Source organism: Colius striatus, chromosome 8 (genome assembly GCF_028858725.1).
Source record: "Colius striatus isolate bColStr4 chromosome 8, bColStr4.1.hap1, whole genome shotgun sequence".
Classification (NCBI taxonomy): Eukaryota; Metazoa; Chordata; class Aves; order Coliiformes; family Coliidae; genus Colius; species Colius striatus.
Genome location: NC_084766.1, coordinates 1241564 through 1261438, shown reverse-complemented (window position 1 = coordinate 1261438; position 19875 = coordinate 1241564). Strand labels below are relative to the sequence as shown.

At 54.0% G+C, this 19875-nt stretch overlaps 1 protein-coding gene across 1 annotated transcript in view; it reads right to left on the bottom strand.

The window, feature by feature from the left end:
• Positions 1-1320: 1320 nt before the first annotated feature.
• TLL2 (tolloid like 2) overlaps positions 1321-19875 on the bottom strand; it is a 71235-nt gene continuing 52680 nt past the window's right edge. The window contains exons 9-21 of the mRNA XM_062001181.1: positions 17409-17524; positions 16515-16617; positions 14395-14511; positions 11274-11419; positions 10307-10502; positions 7486-7611; positions 5955-6115; positions 5014-5194; positions 4354-4479; positions 3418-3545; positions 2896-3109; positions 2203-2453; positions 1321-1455 (exon numbers count right to left, since the gene is read on the bottom strand). Of these exons, the coding sequence (XP_061857165.1) occupies positions 1321-1455; positions 2203-2453; positions 2896-3109; positions 3418-3545; positions 4354-4479; positions 5014-5194; positions 5955-6115; positions 7486-7611; positions 10307-10502; positions 11274-11419; positions 14395-14511; positions 16515-16617; positions 17409-17524 (2000 nt within the window). The remainder of the gene's footprint in view (positions 1456-2202; positions 2454-2895; positions 3110-3417; positions 3546-4353; positions 4480-5013; positions 5195-5954; positions 6116-7485; positions 7612-10306; positions 10503-11273; positions 11420-14394; positions 14512-16514; positions 16618-17408; positions 17525-19875) is intronic.

Below are 19875 nucleotides of genomic sequence, written 5' to 3'. Positions count from 1 at the left end.
TCTCTTCCCACACCAACAAGCTCAGTTGAAAGAACAGTTTTCCCTACTGGGCCAACAGGGCCAAGCTGCCTGTTAATTCTGCAGGTCCATGGCTCGGTAGCTTCCATGTACATCACTGACTGCAAGGCAGAGCATGTCTGAGCCTTACAGCTCAAAGTGCTTTGTCAGTCTTACTCCCACTCCTGCCATGAGGGTACGAGGCTGTGCCATGGGCCAAGACAGGAACGGGCAGGAGGCAGAAGCCAGCAGAGCTCCCCCATTCCTAGTCCCATGTCTGGAGCTTGCAGATGCAGGACGAGTTCCCAGAGCTCTCCAGAGCTGAACTGTGGCGTGGCCTGTGCCCCTGTGCCTCGGGACACCCTGCCTGCCTCCAGCCCAGTGCTGCCCTCAGCCAGGGGCTCTGCCTGGCTGGTGGGGCACAGAACACAACTGGCAAAGGGAAGGGCTCACCTGGCAGTGGTGTTAAGGAAAGGAAGCAGCTGAGAGAGCAAACATGGGTGGAACGAGGAGGAGAGCGCCCTGAGCCGCCTCACCCAGTGCCGTAACCGCAGCCCCCTCTCAGCCCTCCGGGACACAGTCACGCCTCACGTCCCCCCACAGCACTGCCCTGTCAGCCACCAGCTTCCCTTGGCATCAAAGTGCTGCCCTTCAACAGACACCATGGCAATTACCTTTAGAGCTGCCTTCCAACCCCTCTCGTTCTGTGACTTACTGCACATCAGGCACCGGGCCCCTCTCCTGCAGCAAGCAGCAAGCACTCCTTGCCTTGCAACCCACAGGAACCACGGCAATAAATAGATGGGACAGAAGGAGTGACAGAACCCCAGCCAGCTGCCTGTTCACCTATTGCACGGAGCCTTTTGGGCTGGTGGGGAAGAGCGGGTGGCTCCTATGGTCCTTTGAGAATAATCCCTACCGGGTGCTGTCCACACCATCTGCTCCAGAACACGTGTTCAGACAGCTCATGTGTACAGGATGCTTGGGAAACGTCACCTGGAGCCAGGGCATGCAGGACATGAAGGCTTTTCTCAACCCAACCTCAGTCTTTACTCAACTCCACGGCCAGCTGTGCAAAATACAACGTTTAGGCCCTGGCAGACAACGTTTTGGTCCTGGGTGTGTTAGCAAGAAAGGGTCATGCTAATAACTTCAGAGGGAAACCTTGGGGACTGGGTTTAGTTTTAGTTACTGAAAATACTGTACAATGCTTTTGGCCAGGTGCACGGGAGCTGGAAAAAACCAAAAACAGAACCACAGAGACAAAGATCACAGTCCAATGTCTCCATCTTCAGCTGGGGATGTCTGTGAGGAGCAGCCAAACTACTTCCTCATGTGCAACGCGTCCTGAAATTTGGTACTCGTGTACTGGGCGTGAAAGCCTTTCTTGTTGATGGTGTCATCTGTGTGGAACCGAATCATGATGGAATCCCCTGCAGAGTAGATTTCTTCCAGAGGCTGCAGAGAAGCAAAGAAGACAGCAACAGAGTGGTCAGGCCTGCGGGGTGAATCACTGTCTGAGCTACCCTGCTAGAACTGAAGCTCCCAGGCTGGCCAGGGAACACAGCCAGGGAGTGCTCGGTACTGCCTGCCCTGCTCTGCCCTCCTGAGCGCGTCCCCTTGCTCCTTCCACGCTCGGCCTTCGTGTCTGAAGACTGGCGCCAGCCCACTCGCTGAGAAGCGCCAGGAGGAACAGGGACCACAGGTCACATTGCCAGGGCTCCCTGGATGTTCTTGTTCCACTTTGCTGAGTCGTTTCTCTAATTTGTCCTAGCGTTTTCAGAAAGCGACACAATCCGAACTGGATCCTGTTTGGCAGCTGAGGCCCTCCCAGGGTTCAAGAGCAGCAAAGTAACTTATCCATGTACTGTCTGTGATAACTCTGCTCCCTCTGTCCAGATCCGCTCCAGCCTCCCCGGGCTCCTCTGCAGCCCCAGCACTTCGCCAGCCCCTCTCCATTTGGCAGAGTGCAGGTAGGCAGATGGCTCCCCTGCTGCCCTGAACCTCTTCACATCAGGCTGCTGGGGCGCACGTTTATGTTCCAGCCCGTGTCCCCAGTGTGCAAGGGCTGCTCTGACACACCTGCTCTTTGGATGCCTCTCTTTAAACACGAGTAAGGACCCTCTCCACTTCACTGCTGCAGTCCAGGGGAAGTACCTTTCCCTGCCACCTCCAGTCACACCCGTGAGCCCCCTCCCAGCTTACCCCCGAGCCGCAGAAGCGTCCCAGGCGGGGGGCAGTGCTGTCGTAACCGTCGTAAACCTCCACCGAGTCGTAGCCACAGTCAGCCTCCTCCTCCATCTCAAACGTCTGGAATATCAGCTCCACCCCATAACCATCTTCAGCTACAATCACCCACTCACAGTTTGCTTGACCTGGGTAGTTGTTGTCCCCGAACTGAGCGTGGGAATACAGCTCCTTGGTTCGCACTTCGGCCTTCAGGAGCCCACCACACTCTGCACAAAGAGCACAAAGCGCAGCCTCACCGCAGGCCCTACAGCACAACAAACACTCGCCAGCCCAATTTGAGGCCAGCTGGAGCAGGAGAAGACGTCCAGCATGAAGTGAACACACAACAGGGAAGGTAATTAGCCCCTGTGCCAAGCTGCCAGAACCCAGGGAACTCTCCAGCCACCCCTAAACCCAGGGCAGCGAAGCTTGGTCCGTAACACGGAGGGAAAGAGCCAACGGGTTAGAGCTGGCAGGATGGGTTCCTGCCACACTCTGCTCTGGAAAAAAATGTGTTCTTTTCTAAAGCAGTTGCTTAAAAGGAACACTTAACATGTTCTTTGCACTTGTCCTGCAGCTGAAACTCTGACTCCACGTTGTTTTACCCACAGTGAGCTGAAGCACACTCACACCTTACGGCACCGGGGCACGGGCAGGCAACCAGCTCACCTGTGCTGTGCTTTGCCTGGAAACCTTTTCTTTGCACAGAAGCATCAGAGTAAAACCTGAGGAACATCCTGTTGGTAGAAGCCACTACAGGGTCTGGTTTCTTGCTGCCACAGAAGCGGCCCAGGATGGGTGACTTGCTGTTGGGCCCGTCATACACCTCCAGGTGGTCATAGGCACATTCTTGGTGCTGTTCAATCTCAAACTCATTGAAAGTCTACGGCAAGAATGAGGAGAATGAAGACAGACACTTGTAAATCTGAGTATGGAATTCAGCAGAGGATGAAATGCCCAGTGAGGAGCAGGTCAAGTGTGGTGTCTGTCACACTCATCCCACAAGCCACAACAGGACAAGGCACTTCAGACAAGAGGGAGCTCAGGCCCCCTTCCCCAGCCCCAGTGCCCATCTCTGGACATAGTCCCACACCTCTGTGGCTCAGCCCCACTGCCAGAGCGGCTGATGAAAGCCAGCTGATCCCCTCAGCACACAGCCTGCTCCTCTCCACACGCTCAGTGCTTACTCACTACTTTCACTCGGTGGCCCGGCGTTGCAGAGATGGCCCATGTGCACTCCTTCCTGCTGGGGTACTTGTCAGGCCAGTTGGGACTGCTCAGTGTTCCCTCTGCCCCGCTCAGCCTGTGCTCACAACCAGCTGCAGACACACACAGAGATCACAAGATGGGGACACCACAGCAGATCTCACACGAGACCCACGTACCGTCCCCCATGCTCCCCTGTGCCCGCCGAGACCCTCGGCAGGGCAGAGCCAGGGAAGGCTTCAAGCACTGGACAAGACCTTCTAGTGCTATTGCACAGCTCTTGTGGGTTTGTCTTGCACCTTTCAGCTCTAACTCAGCTGCTGGTGAAATGCACCATCCCATTCCCAGATGGATTCTCCTGCTCTTTCACCTCACGTGCCCTGTTCTCAGTGACACGGTGTCCGACTCCATGTCCCCTCCACCTCCGGTGCTATCTCAGCCTTGAGTTGTTTTGCCGACTTGGAAGGCTAAATCAGCTCATGGGGAGATCACACAGGGACCAGAGACTGCACACAGGGAGGCCATGGCAGCACACAGCAGGAGCAGGTGTGCAGGAGGGAAGGCAATTTTTGTCAGCAGCAAGTGTTTAGATCATCTCATCCTTTAGCTTCCCACTCTAACCCAACAATTCCACGAAGCAGCAGTGACAATTGTACCAGTGAGGTCCCACAGCCGCTCCTTTCACCACCCCACACACCCTGTCCCTCCCCCATGGCCACACAGAGGAGCAGACTGGGAAGGGTCCAGCTGAAAGCAGAACATCTTCCTTTTTCTGGGGGGTTTTGCAGCTAGCTGGGGCTTTCCCAGGGCTCTGGGCTGGCACGCTGTGCAAACAGCCTCTCCACAGCAGGTGGGGAGGACCCTGGCTCCCAGGCTGTCTGAAGCACGCTGCCTGCAGTGGGCTGGCAGCAGGGGCCTTACCTTCCTTACAGTCATGGCCATTCTCGTGCAGCACAAAGCCATTTCTGCACTGGCACACGTAGCTGCCAAAGGTGTTGATGCACTCGTGCTGGCAACCACCGTTGTCCTTGGAGCATTCATCCTTGTCTGGGCAGCAGCAAACCAACAGACAGGGAGTTGACAGTGAGAAACAGACTGACAGGGTGGCCAGTTGGGAGCCCCACAGCCGGACTGGCAGGTTCCAGTGCAAACCTCCAGCCTCAGCTGCTGAGCCAGCACAGACACAACCCTCCCCAGTTACCTCCCGTTACACAAAGTGCATCACAAGTGTGGTTTGGTTGAAAACCTGGAAGTTCTCTAACTCTCCCAGGTTCAGAGGGAAAAGCCTTTCCTTCATGACTCCAGGGACAGCAATAACTTCTGGGCCTGGGTTTCCCATGGCTTCCTGCTGTGGCAGGACTGGAGGCACTGGTGAAATCCTTGTGTCTGGTGAGCACCACACTACGAAACCAGGCAGCGTGTTGCACTCAGAAACCAAGAGGAATCACAGAGCAAGCACCCTCTCTAGAAGTAACGAACCATGTCAGGCTCTGATTCGACAGGAGGCTGAAGAAAATCCAGGAAGAAGCAAGGGGCTCAGTGAGAGGAGAGAGCGAAGCAAGTGAGGGAACAGCCACCTACCAGAGAAGTAGTGAACTTTAAAGCCTTTCTTGGAGACCGTGTTGTCCGACTTGAACTCCAGCCTCATGTTGTTGCCCTGGGAGGTGATGACTTCGGGCTTCTCTGAGCCACAGAACCTGCCATGCAGCCTGGAGTCAGAAGCCAGCCCGCTACGCACCTCGATGTAGTCGTACTTACAGACCTGCCGAGAGAGCAGGACGCGGCTCAGCTCCCTCGCCTTGCAGCGGGGCACTTCAGAGGAGGGGGCAGAGGCTTGACCAAAAGGGAACACAAACAGCCTCAAACACACTCCTAACTCCCCCAGCCTCTCCCCTGCCAGTGTTCTCACCCCCTCCCCTTGCTGCCTCCATCTCCAAGCACGGGAGTGTTCATCAGAACAGCAGAGGGTCCACTTAAGTTAGCTAAAACAATTACTCCCACCTTATCCAAGAACCTGACAGTGCTGAAGGAACTCCAGCAGCCTGCTGAAGTAAGGGAGAGCCCCTGCTCCCACTGCCAGTGGGGAAAGCAGGAGCTGCCTGCTTTGCTCAGGGTTCCACCCTGCCCTTGGCAGGACAGAGAACTTTCCCTCTTTGTTTGCTTTATCCTACAGTAACTCTCCTTCACTCCTAATTTCCTACTCTCTTCCTGCAGAGACAGCTCTGGGGAAAGGGGGGATGTGACACCTATGAGGGACAGAAAACACCTACAGTTAGACAAAACTAGTCAGGGAAAAGAAGCCCATTTGGAAGAGAGCAGCTTTAACCCTTACAGTCCATAGGGAAAGCAGAGCTAGACCTCCCAAACAATTACTGGTGTTGGCTTATTTCCATCAGGGGTAGGGAAACAAGCAGCAGCTCCACCAGTGAGACAGAGCCTCCTTCTCCTCATACCCCGAGGTTTCCTCCAGTGGTGAGTTAGCCAATAGCCACACCTGTGAGATGCAGGAACTGGTTACGTACATCGTTGCCTTCCAGCTCAAACACTTCGAACTGCAGCGAGATGCGGTGCTGGGCTGGAGCCACCACCTGCCAGACGCAGTGTTTGTTAGTAGGATACTCCTTGGGCCAGCCAGGGCTAGTAATGGTCCCATTGAGCTTGGTGATGAAGCCCCCACAGGCAGCTGGAGAGGCAATAAATGAACACAAGTTTGACTTGGTTCTGTTCAGACACATAGGCTGGGCCACACCTTTGGCTGAGAAGTCACCCTGGCCCTAGGTGGTGGGACAAAGCCTGCCCTCCACAACAGGCTGGAAATGCTGAGAGCTGCAAAGGAGGCAGAAGCTTCTGCTGCCAATCACCAGGGGAACACACACAGCAAGGCCACGGCCCTCACAGCCGCTTCTGAACCCCTGGTAAGGTTGATCTCTTCTTACTTCCAAGCCTGGGGCTTACAGGGGCTCGGCTGACATGACAAACACGGTACAGTTGGAGAGGTCAGGTTGGTAATTTCACCCTCACTCAGCCCTCCAAACCTTACTATCTCCAGTTTATCAGTAGCAGCATCACTGGAAGATAACGGGATCCTGGGGAAGACGCCTCTGTCAGCTCTTCGGTGGCTTGTTACGTGTGGGCTGTATCCTCCCGAGGGAGAAACCGAAGACAAAGACTCAGCTTTATGATCTCACTCCCTCCAAAAAGTCAGGACACCTCAGCTTCATGCTCTTATGGGAGGGCAAAGCTTTTACCTCAAAAGGAACCAACCTCAGCTTGCTCTTTTGATGCAAATATTCATGATTAAGCTCTTTTTCCTTCCTCTTTCCTGGGAATAATTAGATATGGCCACAGCTTCCAAATCCACGGGGACAAAAGCTTCCCGTGCCTTGTTCCCAGCACCATTTCCCCTTGAAAGAACTAATCCAAGGGAGCCTTTTGCATGGCCCCAACTCTGCCCTCAACCAAGCCAACAGGAGCCAGGACAAGCTGGGTGAGTGAGAGCAGCACTGGGCGTGTGCAGTTCCCCACACACCGCAGCTGCCAGGCAGAGCTACCAGAACAACGGGTGGAAAGCTGCCTGGAACAGCTTCTATCAGAGACATGGCTCCCATAACAGGAGAAGGGCATCCACTCCTCAGCAGGCAGAACATCTCTTCTGCACCCAGGAAGAACAATCACACCTTTCCTACAAAAGAGGTTTCTTCTCAAAAAAACAATGAAGCCAGTGTGAGATTCCTGGGCCACTCCACGGTTAGTGTGCACTGCCCAGCTGCCCTAAAGGCTGCACACGGGGACACCTGGGCTGAACAGGGATCCCTGGCCATGGGGAACAGCTGCTTTTAGAGATGGTTAGCAGGAGACAGCTTCCCCTTTTTCAGCCCAAACTTGTTTCCCAACGGAAGATGCTGAAAAATGGGATGTTTTCTCAGGTAGTGGAAGACAAAGAGCAGCAAAGAGGATGCAGGGGCAAGGAAATCCACTCCAAGGGCATCCCACCTCCTAATCAGCTGTAGCATCCACCCTGCAGACAGATGCCTCCATCTGTAGGTTACTCACCTTCACAGCTCTTCTTATCAGCTGCCAGCTCATAGCCAGGCTCACAGGTGCACTTGTAGCTGCCCAGGGTGTTCTCACAGTGCTGCTCACACCCGCCGTTGTCCGGCAGAGAACATTCATCCGTCTCTGTCAGGAGAGAACCAGAGGAGTCGGCCTTTGCTGACCACCCCTGACGTTGCTCACACAACACTTGCAGCCTCTGGACAGCAGGAGCAGAGGAGGCTCTGCAGCAGCCTGGCCAGTGCTGGAGCAACTCCTACCACCAGAACCCTGGAGGACTACAATGGCTGCCCCTAGTCAAGAGAGCTGTCTCCAGGCAGAAGCAGGGAAGACTCCACTGCCGTTTGTTCTCGTTTGGCCCTGTTGGTTTTGTTTAAATTCCTGATGCTCTTGTGACTGGAGCTGCCAGGGACCAGCCCATTCTCGTGCCCACAGGCCTGGGGTGCAGCAAAGGGGCTGGGAAGATGTGCAAGTAGGTTCTTCCTTGCCGCAGACACTTCAAGTCTCACTACCCTGGATTTTGAAGTCAGGTTCTTCCAAACACATCTCAACAACTCAGATTGACACTTTAATAGAGAGATGCACTGGCTTCTCACCTTGACCTCTCATTCCACATGCATCCATTAACAGACCAGGTTATTAACAGATGTGGTGGGCTGGCCTCAGCTAGCAGCCCAACTCCCACCCAGCTGCCTGCTCACTCCCTGGCCCCCCATTCCAGCAGAATGCAGGAGAAAACGGGAAGGCCAGGAGCAAGAAAGCTCTGGGTTGACAGAGGGAAATTACCCATAGGGATGGACACAAGGCAGTTGCTCTTCCTATCTTCCTGACATTGTCTCTTGGATGTGACTGATGCTGACTTACCCTCTCTGAGCTGCCTCACCCTTTTTGACCCCTTGAAGACATGTAACCCAATATCCAGCCCTTTCATAACTCACTGAGGCAAAGCTGATCCATTGCTCAATCAGCTGTGGGTATCAGCCTGAAGAGTGCCTGCAGAGCCACCTAATTTGTTCATTTGCTTTGTTCACGGAGCAGCTGCTACTGAAAATCCCTCTGGATACAGAGGTACAGGCTGCAGACTTCAGACTATTCCAGCTTGAAACTCCACATGCAGCCTGCAGGTATGTGTCCCCAGCTTCTGCAGACTGCCATCAGCTCTGGCCACAATGTAAGATGTTGAGAAGCTGTGTAGCTCTGGCTACTGTGGTGCTTGGTCTAAGCAAGCACACTTTAGCCTCAGCTGGAGTTACTGGCATAGACTTGGCAGCACCTTAACCATGGTTCCTCATGCCAGCACGTGAAGTCTGAGAAGATCTAATCTGCCAGCAAACCCTCCCAGACAACACCTATGTGGTGCTAGCAGGGCCTGCTTAGACTTTTCAATGTACAGTTTTACTTCTGGCCATCTGTGTGGCAAGGAAAGCATCCTGGGTTGAGCTGGGGAACTTCCCTCCCCTTGCAGGATGAACAAACTTGCATGAGGACCTCAGATCCTAGAGAAAGACTTGCTGCAGGCCAAGCAGCATCCATGTGGTGCTAACCCCTGGAAGATATCCCTGCCACAGTCAGCCTGCACTGTCAGCTCCTAAAGGAGGCAAGACTTCCTTAGGAAGAAATATTCTTAGTGTCTTTATGGAACCTGAGAAAGGTAAACAAGGCAGCCTGGGCCCTGGGGGTGGTGTCTGGGCACTGGGGGTGGTGTCTGGGCACTGAGGGTGGTGTCTGGGCACTGGGGGTGGTGTGTGTCTGGGCACCACAGTTGAACACCACAGTATTTGCTCTTGCAATCGCCCTTTGTCACAGTCCTTTGGGACCTCTCAAATTCACAGACTTATGTAACTAACTCCCTTTTTTTGCACATAGCTGCAAGGATTAAGAACTACAGGTTAGAAGTTATGAAACCTTTTGAATGAGGTGAGTAAGTGACCTGGTGTGACAGAGTGGTCTGAGCCAAGGGGACTGAACCCTGCTCTGGGTGTTTGTTGTATTTCTTAACGAGCTCACGAAAGAGAGTTTCATTCAGCCTTGTACACCTGAGAGTGCCAAACAGACTGTGACACCCTTAATGCAAGACAAAAGTTCAAGAAGAAATAAATACAGGCCTTATGCAACCCAAATATTTGCACCACAGCTATCATTTCTGTACAACTACTGCTGAGCCCAAGAGAAACGCGACCGTCTCCCACCCAGCAACTCCACAGGGACTTTACCAAGCGCTTAGATGTTTGGTTCTTAGATTCTTTGGTTCTTGGTTCTTTGGTTCAAGTCACCAGGATGCTGCTGAAGGACCGTGTCTTGGGTCAGAAAAAGCTTAGTCTTATTCACATCTTCCTGAATTGGATCTCAGTTCAGGAGCACACTTGTCCCCTGAAGCACTTTTTCCCTGGGATTCTATGTACAGCCACATTTCCCTTCAACTCCAGAGGTTTCTTTTGGAACACAACTTGAGCAGCAAGTTGGGTTTGGTTTGTTTGGGAGGTTTTTTACACTCTCAGTGTGTGGAGCTCCTGTGGAAATGTCAGTGTCCCCTGGCACGGGGCAACGGAGGTCACCTCCTGTCCCGCTGGGCAAGACACAGCGGTAGTGCCCATGCTGGCACCGACCCAGTGGGGCTGCGTTCTGTCTTCAGCAGCGAGCTGGTGGCCATGCCTCAGCTTCACACCCCTCTGCTCAAAGCCACTTGATATAAACTTGCACAGACAAATCTAACAGCTCTTAACAACAAGCAGATGCCACGGTAAGCGATCACTTTGGGATGGCAGCACTTGAGGGGATGAGCTGCCCCCAGCTTTGACCTGGACAGGTAGTAACCACGTACCTTTAAAGAAATTCGCTGCAAAGCCTGCTTTATTGATGGTTGCATCGGAGGCAAACTTCATCCACACTTTATTGGAACTGGATTTGATATCCTCTGGCTTCTCATAGCCACAGAAGTGGCCGAGCAGCGGGCTGTGCTCCGAGAGGCCATCTCGGATCTCCAGGTAGTCGTAAGAACACGAGTCGTGCCATTCAATCTGCAATGGGAGAAGGGTTAGACACTGCAGACAGATCAGCTTCCAAAGGGGGAATCCCAGACAACTGCTCACAACTAGGTACTTGCCTCATGGCTACCAATGAACTCTCTTGCAGTCTAAACTGCCCCCAGGCCCAGGCACATCCCAGCTCTGCTGCTACTTCACGGTGACCTGCCAGTGAAACCTGTGCCCACACTACCTACAAGCTGCCTCTCCATGAGAAGCTGTCAGGAACAGAGCAGAACGACTACAAAGCAAAACAGGTTCAGGGAATAGCTGTGGGGTCACAGGTAGGAGGTAGTGACGCCTGCTCTGCCCAGGACAAGCACAGCTAAGTGCACACAAGCCACAGGAACCTATGGGATAGATGGGATTGACTTGCTTTGGGGACTCACTCCACTCTGCAGCCTGCCAAGCCCCAGTGACACCAACAGGAGCTCTTTGCCTGGATTGCAACCACTCAGCTTCACTTGACCAGAGTGAAAACTCAAGGACTCGAGAGTCCCCACCTGGCACCATCAACAACTTTGTGCCTCTTCTTTCTGTCTAGAGGAAGAGCTTTGGACAGCTCAGCATACTCAGATCTTGGCTTCAAAATCCCTGAGCAAACTTCTGGTGAGCAGAAATGATGCTCTAAAGCATTGCAAAGAAACTTTTTGTTTTAAAACGAAAAGGAAAACAACAAAACATTTCTTACATCATTTTCTTAATGTAAAGGACTTACAGGGTCAAAAGGATGTCTGTAACGCAACACACCGTGACACTTCTCACCTCAAAGGCCTGGAATGTGACTCCTATGTGAAAGCCCTCAGAGACTGTGATCTTCCAGACGCACTCCTTGGAGGGCCTGTAGTCATCTGGGTAGTTGGGGGACTGGATCTGGCCAGCATCTTTGTGAATTTCTCCACCGCAAATAGCTTCACAAAAAAACCCAAAGAGCAAAGCGTGAGCCTGCAGCTTCCCCCTGCACACACAGCACACTCCCGCTGCAGAGCTGTGGCCACGCTGCTTGTTTGCCAAAAGGCAACGCACAAGCCAGGGAAGCTGTCACAAATCCCCCCTTGTCTCTCAGTGCCCGTGTCTCCTGTGCCAGGCTCCTCATTAGGTCAGCTCACCGGGATGCAGAGCTCTAACACATCTGCGTGTTTCACGCTCCTGGGCACCCTCATAACTGCTTAAAACCTGCTGCCTGAGGACCAAGGAAAGTTGGTAAAACCAGCCCGAGTAAAAACCAGCTGCAAGCCTAAGGCAGCCACACGATGGCGATACTGACAAGCACGAGTCGAGCTCATGAGCCTGACTGCTCTGAATGCAGGTTTGGGGCTAAACACGAGTGATTATGAGTGAAGTTTTGTGTTAGACAAAGAGCAGTTCTGCACGGCTGTCTGCAGGACCCTGTGACGAGTGGGGAAGTAAGAGGCCAGGGTAAAAACCGAGTCACCCCATGATGTGTGACACCCGTGGCTACAGGAGGCAGATCAACGTCTGGGCTGTGTCCAAAGTCAAGCAAACAAAAGGCACTGACAGTAAGGACAGGAGAGATGGCATTGCAATGACACCTGCCAGACACCAACCATCTTCACCCTTGGGGTCTCTCCCGACCCCAGTGCACCAGCAATGCAGAGCTGGGGCTCCCCACGCTGTGCTGGGTAACACTGTCTCGGGAGCTGCTAACGTTGAACTGTGACCTGCTCAAAGGCACCATCCTACTAGTGCAGTGCCAACTCCTTCCTAGAGAATCAGTGCTAAGGCATCACTAATTAGCTGCACACAAGACTCAGCTGCAGGGCACAATTTGGACTGTGGTCTGAGCCCACACGCTGAGAGCTGCAGGCGGTGCCAGGGACCCTGTAGAGAACTGTCTCCCCCACCCAGCAGAAAGAGGACTGCAAGAGCAGAGAGCTGACAGCTTCTGACAGCCACAGAACTGACCACCAAAGGCAGCAATTCCTCTCTGCACTGTAGCAGTTGGCACTGCAGTTCAGCAGGACACCAGGTATATCAGAGGAGCCGTACTGCAAAGCTCAGCTGCTGACAGAGCCTGAGAGGCAGGAACAGCGACAGAGCCGGCGCTGCAAACCCACCAGCACCCTCCTGCCCTCGGTCCCAACACAGAAAACAGTGTGACTGAGCTGTGAAGACACTACATCAGCTGTCATTTAGCCTCAAGTAACTCTCCCATCACGTGGCTACAGCTTCTGCTGCTTCCCTCCCATCTACTGAAAACCTGGAGCCAAGACCTGGAGGAATCCAAACCTGAACATCAGTCCTCACCCTCAGAGCTCTCAGCAGAGCTCAGAAGCACAAGCACCCACATGCAGCAAAGCAGAGGGCAGGGCAGCAGTGCTAAAGCCCACTCTGGCTTTTTGCACATGAGGGAGGAGAGTTCCAAAGCAGAAACTAACAGCAACACGGTGTTCTCAGACCAAAACCGACAGAAAGCACAACCAGAGGCACATTCCACTCCCATTTGCTCGCTGCAAAAGTCAAGTGAAGCAAGTGCTGTTCACATCCAACTGAACCTTTAGGGGTCAGGTATTAATCACCAAGGAATACAGACAACCACCAAGAGAAAAGAAAGCTTTGCAAAGCGGCTTTGGCACGGAGCCAGTGTAAAAGGCTTTTCTCCTGTCAGTGCTGCTCAGCAATGAGCACAGTGCCATAGTAACACACGTGAGGAAGAACACAGAAGGGATTTTCCCCCCCAAAACTTTCCTCACCTTGCTTTCTTTTTTCCTCTTAAAGTTGGAGCAGATATCACCAGGGAATCACCCACTGTAGGGATTAGCCCACCAGAGCAATAAGCCAAACCAAACCAGTCTATCAGAGACACGCTGGTTTGATCATTTCTAACTCCAACAAGCTGCCAGAAAAGGGCTGTTTCAAACCACAGGGTTCAGGCAGCAGCTGCTGCTCAGGAGAGACATCAGAAACAAACAAGCAGGCAAGCTACCCCTGTCTCTGGGGCAACAGCTCCCGCAGACAGCAGCCCTTTCTCCCGTGGAACAGCTTTGTTAGCCCCACGCTGCCGTGACAGCCTCACTGCTTTATTTGCAGGGCCCCGCCAGCGCCGTGCTCCCTTCGCCTCCCCCTGTCGGGTGGTTACTCATGAGCAGCTTGGACACTGGCACGAGGGGCTGCTGGTGTCGTGCCCGTTGCTCTGGCTGCAGACGCCTGCTGGTGTGATGCTGGTAGCGATGCACTCAACGGGCTGGCAACGCTGCCACTTGTAAGGAAACTCCCCTTGCCCAGGGAACACTGAGGGCTTTTATTTCAGATTCATTATTGTAACAAACCAAGCATTTGTGGAGCAGGAATGCTGGGGACTGGTTAGTGACTTTGACAGCACTGCTCCTCCTCTGAAGCGGCTCCAGCATCACAGCGCCACGCAACCCCCAGAGCGCCTGACCTGCGGAAGATCTGGCACACTAACTGCTAATCTGCAGGTAAAATGCACAAGGGACAATGCAAACAACAACCTCTGCACTGCAACGTCCACAAATCCCCCCAGCACCCTCAGAATGAGCTGCAGGAAGTGACAGGAAACGTCTGATCCGAAACAGAACCTTGTGTTCGGTTCCTGCAAGGAACTGCAGCTGCAGCCAGCACTGCTGCTGGCAGGGGCTGCTCAGGGCAAGCACAGCCTGCCCTACAAAGGGAAGCTTCTGCTCTGTGCTGCCACTCTGCTGTCCCCCTCCCAAAATGGGATGATCTAGTTGGAAGATCCCTGCTTGGTCTGCTGAGACAGACAGTAAAATCTGCCAGCTCCCACAGAAACAAGAGAGGGGGCTGTATCTAACCACTGAGAACTCCTGAGGACCCCAGAAAGCTCTGCCCCCTGTCCTGGCTGCTCCCTGCAATGCACCAGACTGCTTCTAGCCCAGGGCTGTACCTTCATAGACCACAAAGAAGCCTTTGCCCAGGATGTTACTGCTGCTCCGGAACTCGATCCACAGCCTGCTGTCTGTGGAGATCACTGGCTCGGGGATCTTGTCACCACAAAATCTACCTGGAAGGCAGGAAAGAGACAATCAAGACCTCCTGGCTGCAGTACCAGGAACCTGTGGCTCCGGGAAGCCAGGAGTCTGTGGTTACAGGAGCTGTACTTGTGGAAAACATCCTTTCACTCTCACCACTTGTGCTCTTGAACCAGTTTCTGTTTCCCCTCTCAATTAACTCATATTCTCCTCAGCTAGTACATGAATGAAGGCTTTCTTCAGCTGGGAGCAGGAGCTAGTACTCACAGATGCAGCAGCTTCTACCACTCTGATACATTCTTATCACATCACTGGGGAAATGAGCTGCAAAGTGAGGAGCCATCCCATGTCCTTCTGAAGATGTGACATGAGGGAACATCCTCCCTGTCTGCCAGGCCTTGGAAACTCCTTCAGCCTCTTGCATCCAAGAGCAAACCACCCAAGTCAAACCAGTTTCTCTTCAGTGGCAGTTTCACTGCCAACATCTCTCTCTGGCAGAGTCACCCACCCAAGTCTTACCTTGGCCTCTCGCTTTCCTCAGCTGCTCCCTTCTGAGCCCCCAGTGCTGGGGCAGCTGGCAGCCCTGCAGTGTGCCAATGCCACCTCCCCTCTCCAGGGGATGCTGCTAACCAACAGCATCACTGCTGCAAAGCTCCTTCCCCTGAGGTCACTGGGAAGCTGCCTCAGGTTTAGACCTGGAGTTTAACAAGGGCGTCAAGGAGAGGAAACGCCGATGAGGAATGAGAACCAGCAGAGTCCTCAGTGTGATAAAGGCTCCATTCACAAGTTGCACACCATTTAGAGCTGGGGTTTCACACACTTCCCTGGGGAAACACACAGCTCTGTCCCTGCCAGAAGCCTGTGCTCTCACATCCCCATGGCTCCCCTGCTCAACTGCCCTCCACCTGCCTCTTCCCACATCACTTCAGGGGCTCAGCCCCTCGAGGGGCCGTGGCCACTGCTGCAGGGTCTCCTTCCAGAGGGAATCACTCAGGAGTCCACCTGCAGCAGGGGCACAGGGCTGGGGGGCTCAGCTGCTGAAATACCTTCCCATTACTCAGCAGAAACAACAAAGAGCGAGGAGCTAAGCTGCAGCTGCTGGAGCAATGCTGCCTGATGCATGTGCAGCAGCAACAGCAAGAGGAGCTGCCAGGAAGCAGCAAAACCACTGCCAACTCTGCTGAAAGCACTGGGATGTGGGGTCAAGGAGAGCACCCAGACCCTCTAAGCTCACTGCCCCCACACCAACTAGCCCAGTCCTGTGGCACAGCACCTCCAACACAGCTGGTGATGCTACACACCCCGACTGCTTCTTTCCACCCAGGAAGAAGGGGCTGTGTGCATGCAGCATTTCCCATGCTGAGACCCAAAAGTTAGGGGATGGGGTCAGGAGCAGAGCCAGTGGCAGAGCTGGTGAGACTCCTGACTGCCCACTCAGGGTAAGACTTGCAGTTACTGTAGCAGGAGGCACAGGAGCAGGGAGGCCACAGAGGAGCTGCACTTCCTTGAGATCTTTGGGAGCAGGAGCAGAGCAGAGCCCCTGCATGGTCTGACACCCCAGGAGCAGCCTGGCAAGCTCCCTGCTAGAAGCACAGAGGCTCACAGCACAGACTACTGTGTACTTGTAAAAACCAGCCCTTGAGAGATAAGGGCAGGAGCCTGGGCCAGGAGCTGTGTGCTGCTTCCTTCTGTCCTCCTGACAGCTCCACCTCAGCCTTAGCAAAAAGCAATCACAGAACTCCAGAGGCTGCATTTTCAGTCCCAGCCGTGTCCCTAGCTCCCTTCCCTAGCTCCCTTCCCTCTCTGCCTCACTTCTGAACCTGGTGAAGGAAGGGATAAAGGCTTTGCCGTTGAAGGGCTTGGAGCATGGACCACTCGGTGTCCATACAGCACAGCCACCTCTCTGGATGCTGGCACTGGGCACTGGCCAGACATCAGCTCCTTCCAGGTAAAGGGAAGTTTGTTTCTGTTTGTTTCCCCCACCCCTAAGCACGGAGAACAAGTGAAATGGAATGAAAAGGACACGGGCACTCACCCAGCAGGGGAGCCTTCCTCCAGTAGCCGTCACGCACCTCCACGTAATCGTACCAGCAGAGGCGGCTTTTAAACAGGTCCATGGAGGTGAAGTTCAGCATGATCTGAAAGCAGAGAGCACACGCTTCCCCTTGAGAAGGAGCTGCTTTAAAGGGAAGGATACTGACTGTGTGCTACAGTGCTGGGTGAGGATGCAGCAAAAGTTGGCTGGGTTTTTTTACCCAGCTTTCCTTGTGGCACTTCTGTCCTTGCCAGACTGAACCTGATCTAGGTGACCCTGCTTCTGCAGTGGGGCTGGCACAGATGATCTCTAAAGGTCCCTTCCAACCCCTGCCATTCCATGGTGCTGTGATTAACTAGTATCTATACTCTGTCACAGAAACATCATCAGATTAAAGCAGATGCTGTGCCCCAGAGCTCCCCCCTTGTGCAGGTTCCTGACTTTGGACAGCCAAAGGACATTCCCCTGTTTCTGTGCAGATGAGCCCTACAGGCCCAACATCTGCTTGACAGGGGCAGCCACTGAGGTCACTCCTGGGCTCCCTCTGCAACCTCAGCTTACTGGCACGTTTCATCACACTCATCTGTCTGGCACCTGGCTTGGAGAGGTGAGCTCAGGAGGAGGAATCCACTCAGGGCTTGGCCTGATCCGAGATGAAGGCACAGCCCAGACCTGTGAGGGGCTCAGCTCCAGCATTACCTGTTCTCTCCTCGGGACCATGGCTTCCTAACCCCATCCCTGGGAGGACAGCAGTGGTGCTCAGGAGCCTTTCCAGGCTCCATCCCTGCGCTCCAGGCACACTGAGATCTTCTGGCAGCTGCTAACGCTGTCATCACGGGCAAAACCACAGGCAAGGGAAGTGCAAAGTACACCTTGAGCTGGTGTGGCACCTACCTTCTCCCCTGGGGTCACTGAGATCCTCCAGACACAGTGGGAATAGGAGGGGTAGCCATTTGGAAAGCCAGGGGCTGAGAAATTCCCCGTGGAGTCCTGCAAGGTCTCTCCACAAGCTGCAGGAGACAGGGAACAAAGCCCAGCAACAAGGAGTGACTCTCTGAAAGACACCAGGGCCCAGCAAATGTCTGCACGTGGCTGCTGTGTGCAGGCTGGTGCCTGGTGCCTCTAAGGATGTTCATTCATGGCACTGCCCAAAGGCCCCTGACCATCTGAAACCTTGCCAAAGGGTGACGTGAAATCTGTCAGCATTCCCAGGACAGAAGACCATCAGTGCAAGCACACAGGGGAATCAGCTTTTAAAGAGGCACCCTTCTTCCTTTATCTTCCTCCCACATGCCAGTGCTTTCAGGTTTCAACCCTACTGAGGACTACCTCACCCACTAATCAAATGCAAAACATTAACCCCACCTCACCACCCCAAGACTGCTGCCAGCAAACCCGCTTTCCCCTCACTGCAAGCTGCTCAGTGAAGTTCTGCTTACTTCCCATTGACAGGTGTCTTTTTGGGGGTTAAAACATCCTAACAAAAGCAGGGCAAGCCCCAGTGCCCTCGTGCTTTGGCTGCCCAGCACCAGCCCTGCTGCCACACTGCAGGTGGGGCTGGTTCACAGCACAGAAGGTGAAGGCTGCAGCTCCCTCTGCTCTTCACTTGCCCCTTCTTGGGGCCCGCTGCAGTTGATGAAATGGAGATCCCAGAGTGACTTTTGAGCAGCAAGTAATATGCACACACATAGGCTCCTTCAGGGAACCCCAGCTTCCAACACCTGGGAAGGATGGGACTACTGTGCTTGCTGCTCTCTGAGCCAGGAGGAGGGAGCTGGAGCAAGGAGTGACCATCTCCATCTGCACAGCAGCCGAGTGGCTGGGTGGGAGAATCACAAACATCACAGCTCCCCTTTCCTTCAGGCTGCTGACTGCACACAGCCATGGCAAGGAGCAGGGCCAGCAGTTCCATAACCAGTGACATCAGAAAGCTGCAGCCTGACCCGCAGCTCGGTTTCCTCAGTGATGGCAGGACAGCTCCCAGCAATCCCTCACTAAGCAGCAGAGCTTTCACAGACCCAACAAGGCTGAACATCTGTCTCCCTTTCTCATGGAAATGCAAGGGGATGTTCCTGTGCCTGATGCCATCACACACCCACGGACTCAGCCTCAGACCGGGGGTCGGAAGTTGGAGCTGAAAAGAGACTGGTCCCATTCACAAAGATCTTCAAAAAGGGGAGAGGGAGTCACTCAGGCCAGAACTTCTTAATTCCCCTGGGGCAGTTTGATCCACAGCTTGACAGGTCAGACTAGATGGGAACAATAGGTGTGGACACAAAAAGGGGGTTTTTGGCCAACCCCTACGCTCCCAGGGGTGCCCTGGATGGTGGAGCCACCCGAGGAGCCAGCCACACGCCTTCCCAGGCACAGGCCAGCAGGGGAGCCAAGTGACTCCTCACAGGAAACACAGAGGAGCTTCAGACTACCGGGAAAAAAGCAGCACAGAGCCCAGCAGGCTGGTAAATGCAGAAAGAAGGGGAAGGTCAGAACCTCTACCATTGCTCCTTCCTCCCCCAGCAGTGTGAGCCCCGAGCGCTCCCCCTACCGTCACGCAGCTGCAGGGCAGCACTGCACACCGAGATCTACTTCCCACTGCAGGAACAGCTGCTGTTCTCCCACCTCTCCCGAAATGTTTGGCAGGTGATGCTGTCTGAGCCCGTCAAGTGGACAGAGGTGCTTGTAAAACGTGATGAGCTGCATGAGCTGCAGAAGAAACCCGGGCTTGTATCTGCAGAATGAATGCTCTTCCTTCCCTCCTGCCTCGTGCAAAGATGCCTTGTTACCTGTGTCTGAATCTGCCAGGATAACTCCAGCTCCCAGGACACTCCCAAGATCCTCAGCTAGGAAATGCACCCTGCCCCAGCAGACAAACATCCCAGAGAAGCTGAGTCCCAGCTATAGGTGTCCTGTGCACAGTGAGCCACTCCTTCAGCCGACCCTCTGGCATCACCACTGCTCAGTGCGTGGTCTGGAGCCACCCCTCAGGATGGCTCTAGGAATGACAACATCTGACAAAGGGGCCCAGCAAAGAAGGGGCTCCAATCCATAAGTCACCAGGTCTGCAGCCAGGCTGGCAGAGCTCGGCCTCTCGCAGGGGACAGCGACTGCTGGCCGTGCTGGGGGAAGCACCAGATGCCCGTCCCTCGTGCAGAGGCACATCAAAAAGCAACACAACTGTGCTCCAGTCAGCAGCAAGGGAGCCAACAGGCCCAATAAGACTAGTGTTTGGCTCTCCTGGGATCCAAGAAACTGGGCTGAGGCGGTTTTCAGCCGTGGTGAAGCGGCTGTTTTGCACATGTAAGCAGCTGGAAAGGAACAGAGGTGAAAAGCAAAGCAGAAAAGGTGAATGCTTCAGAGGTGA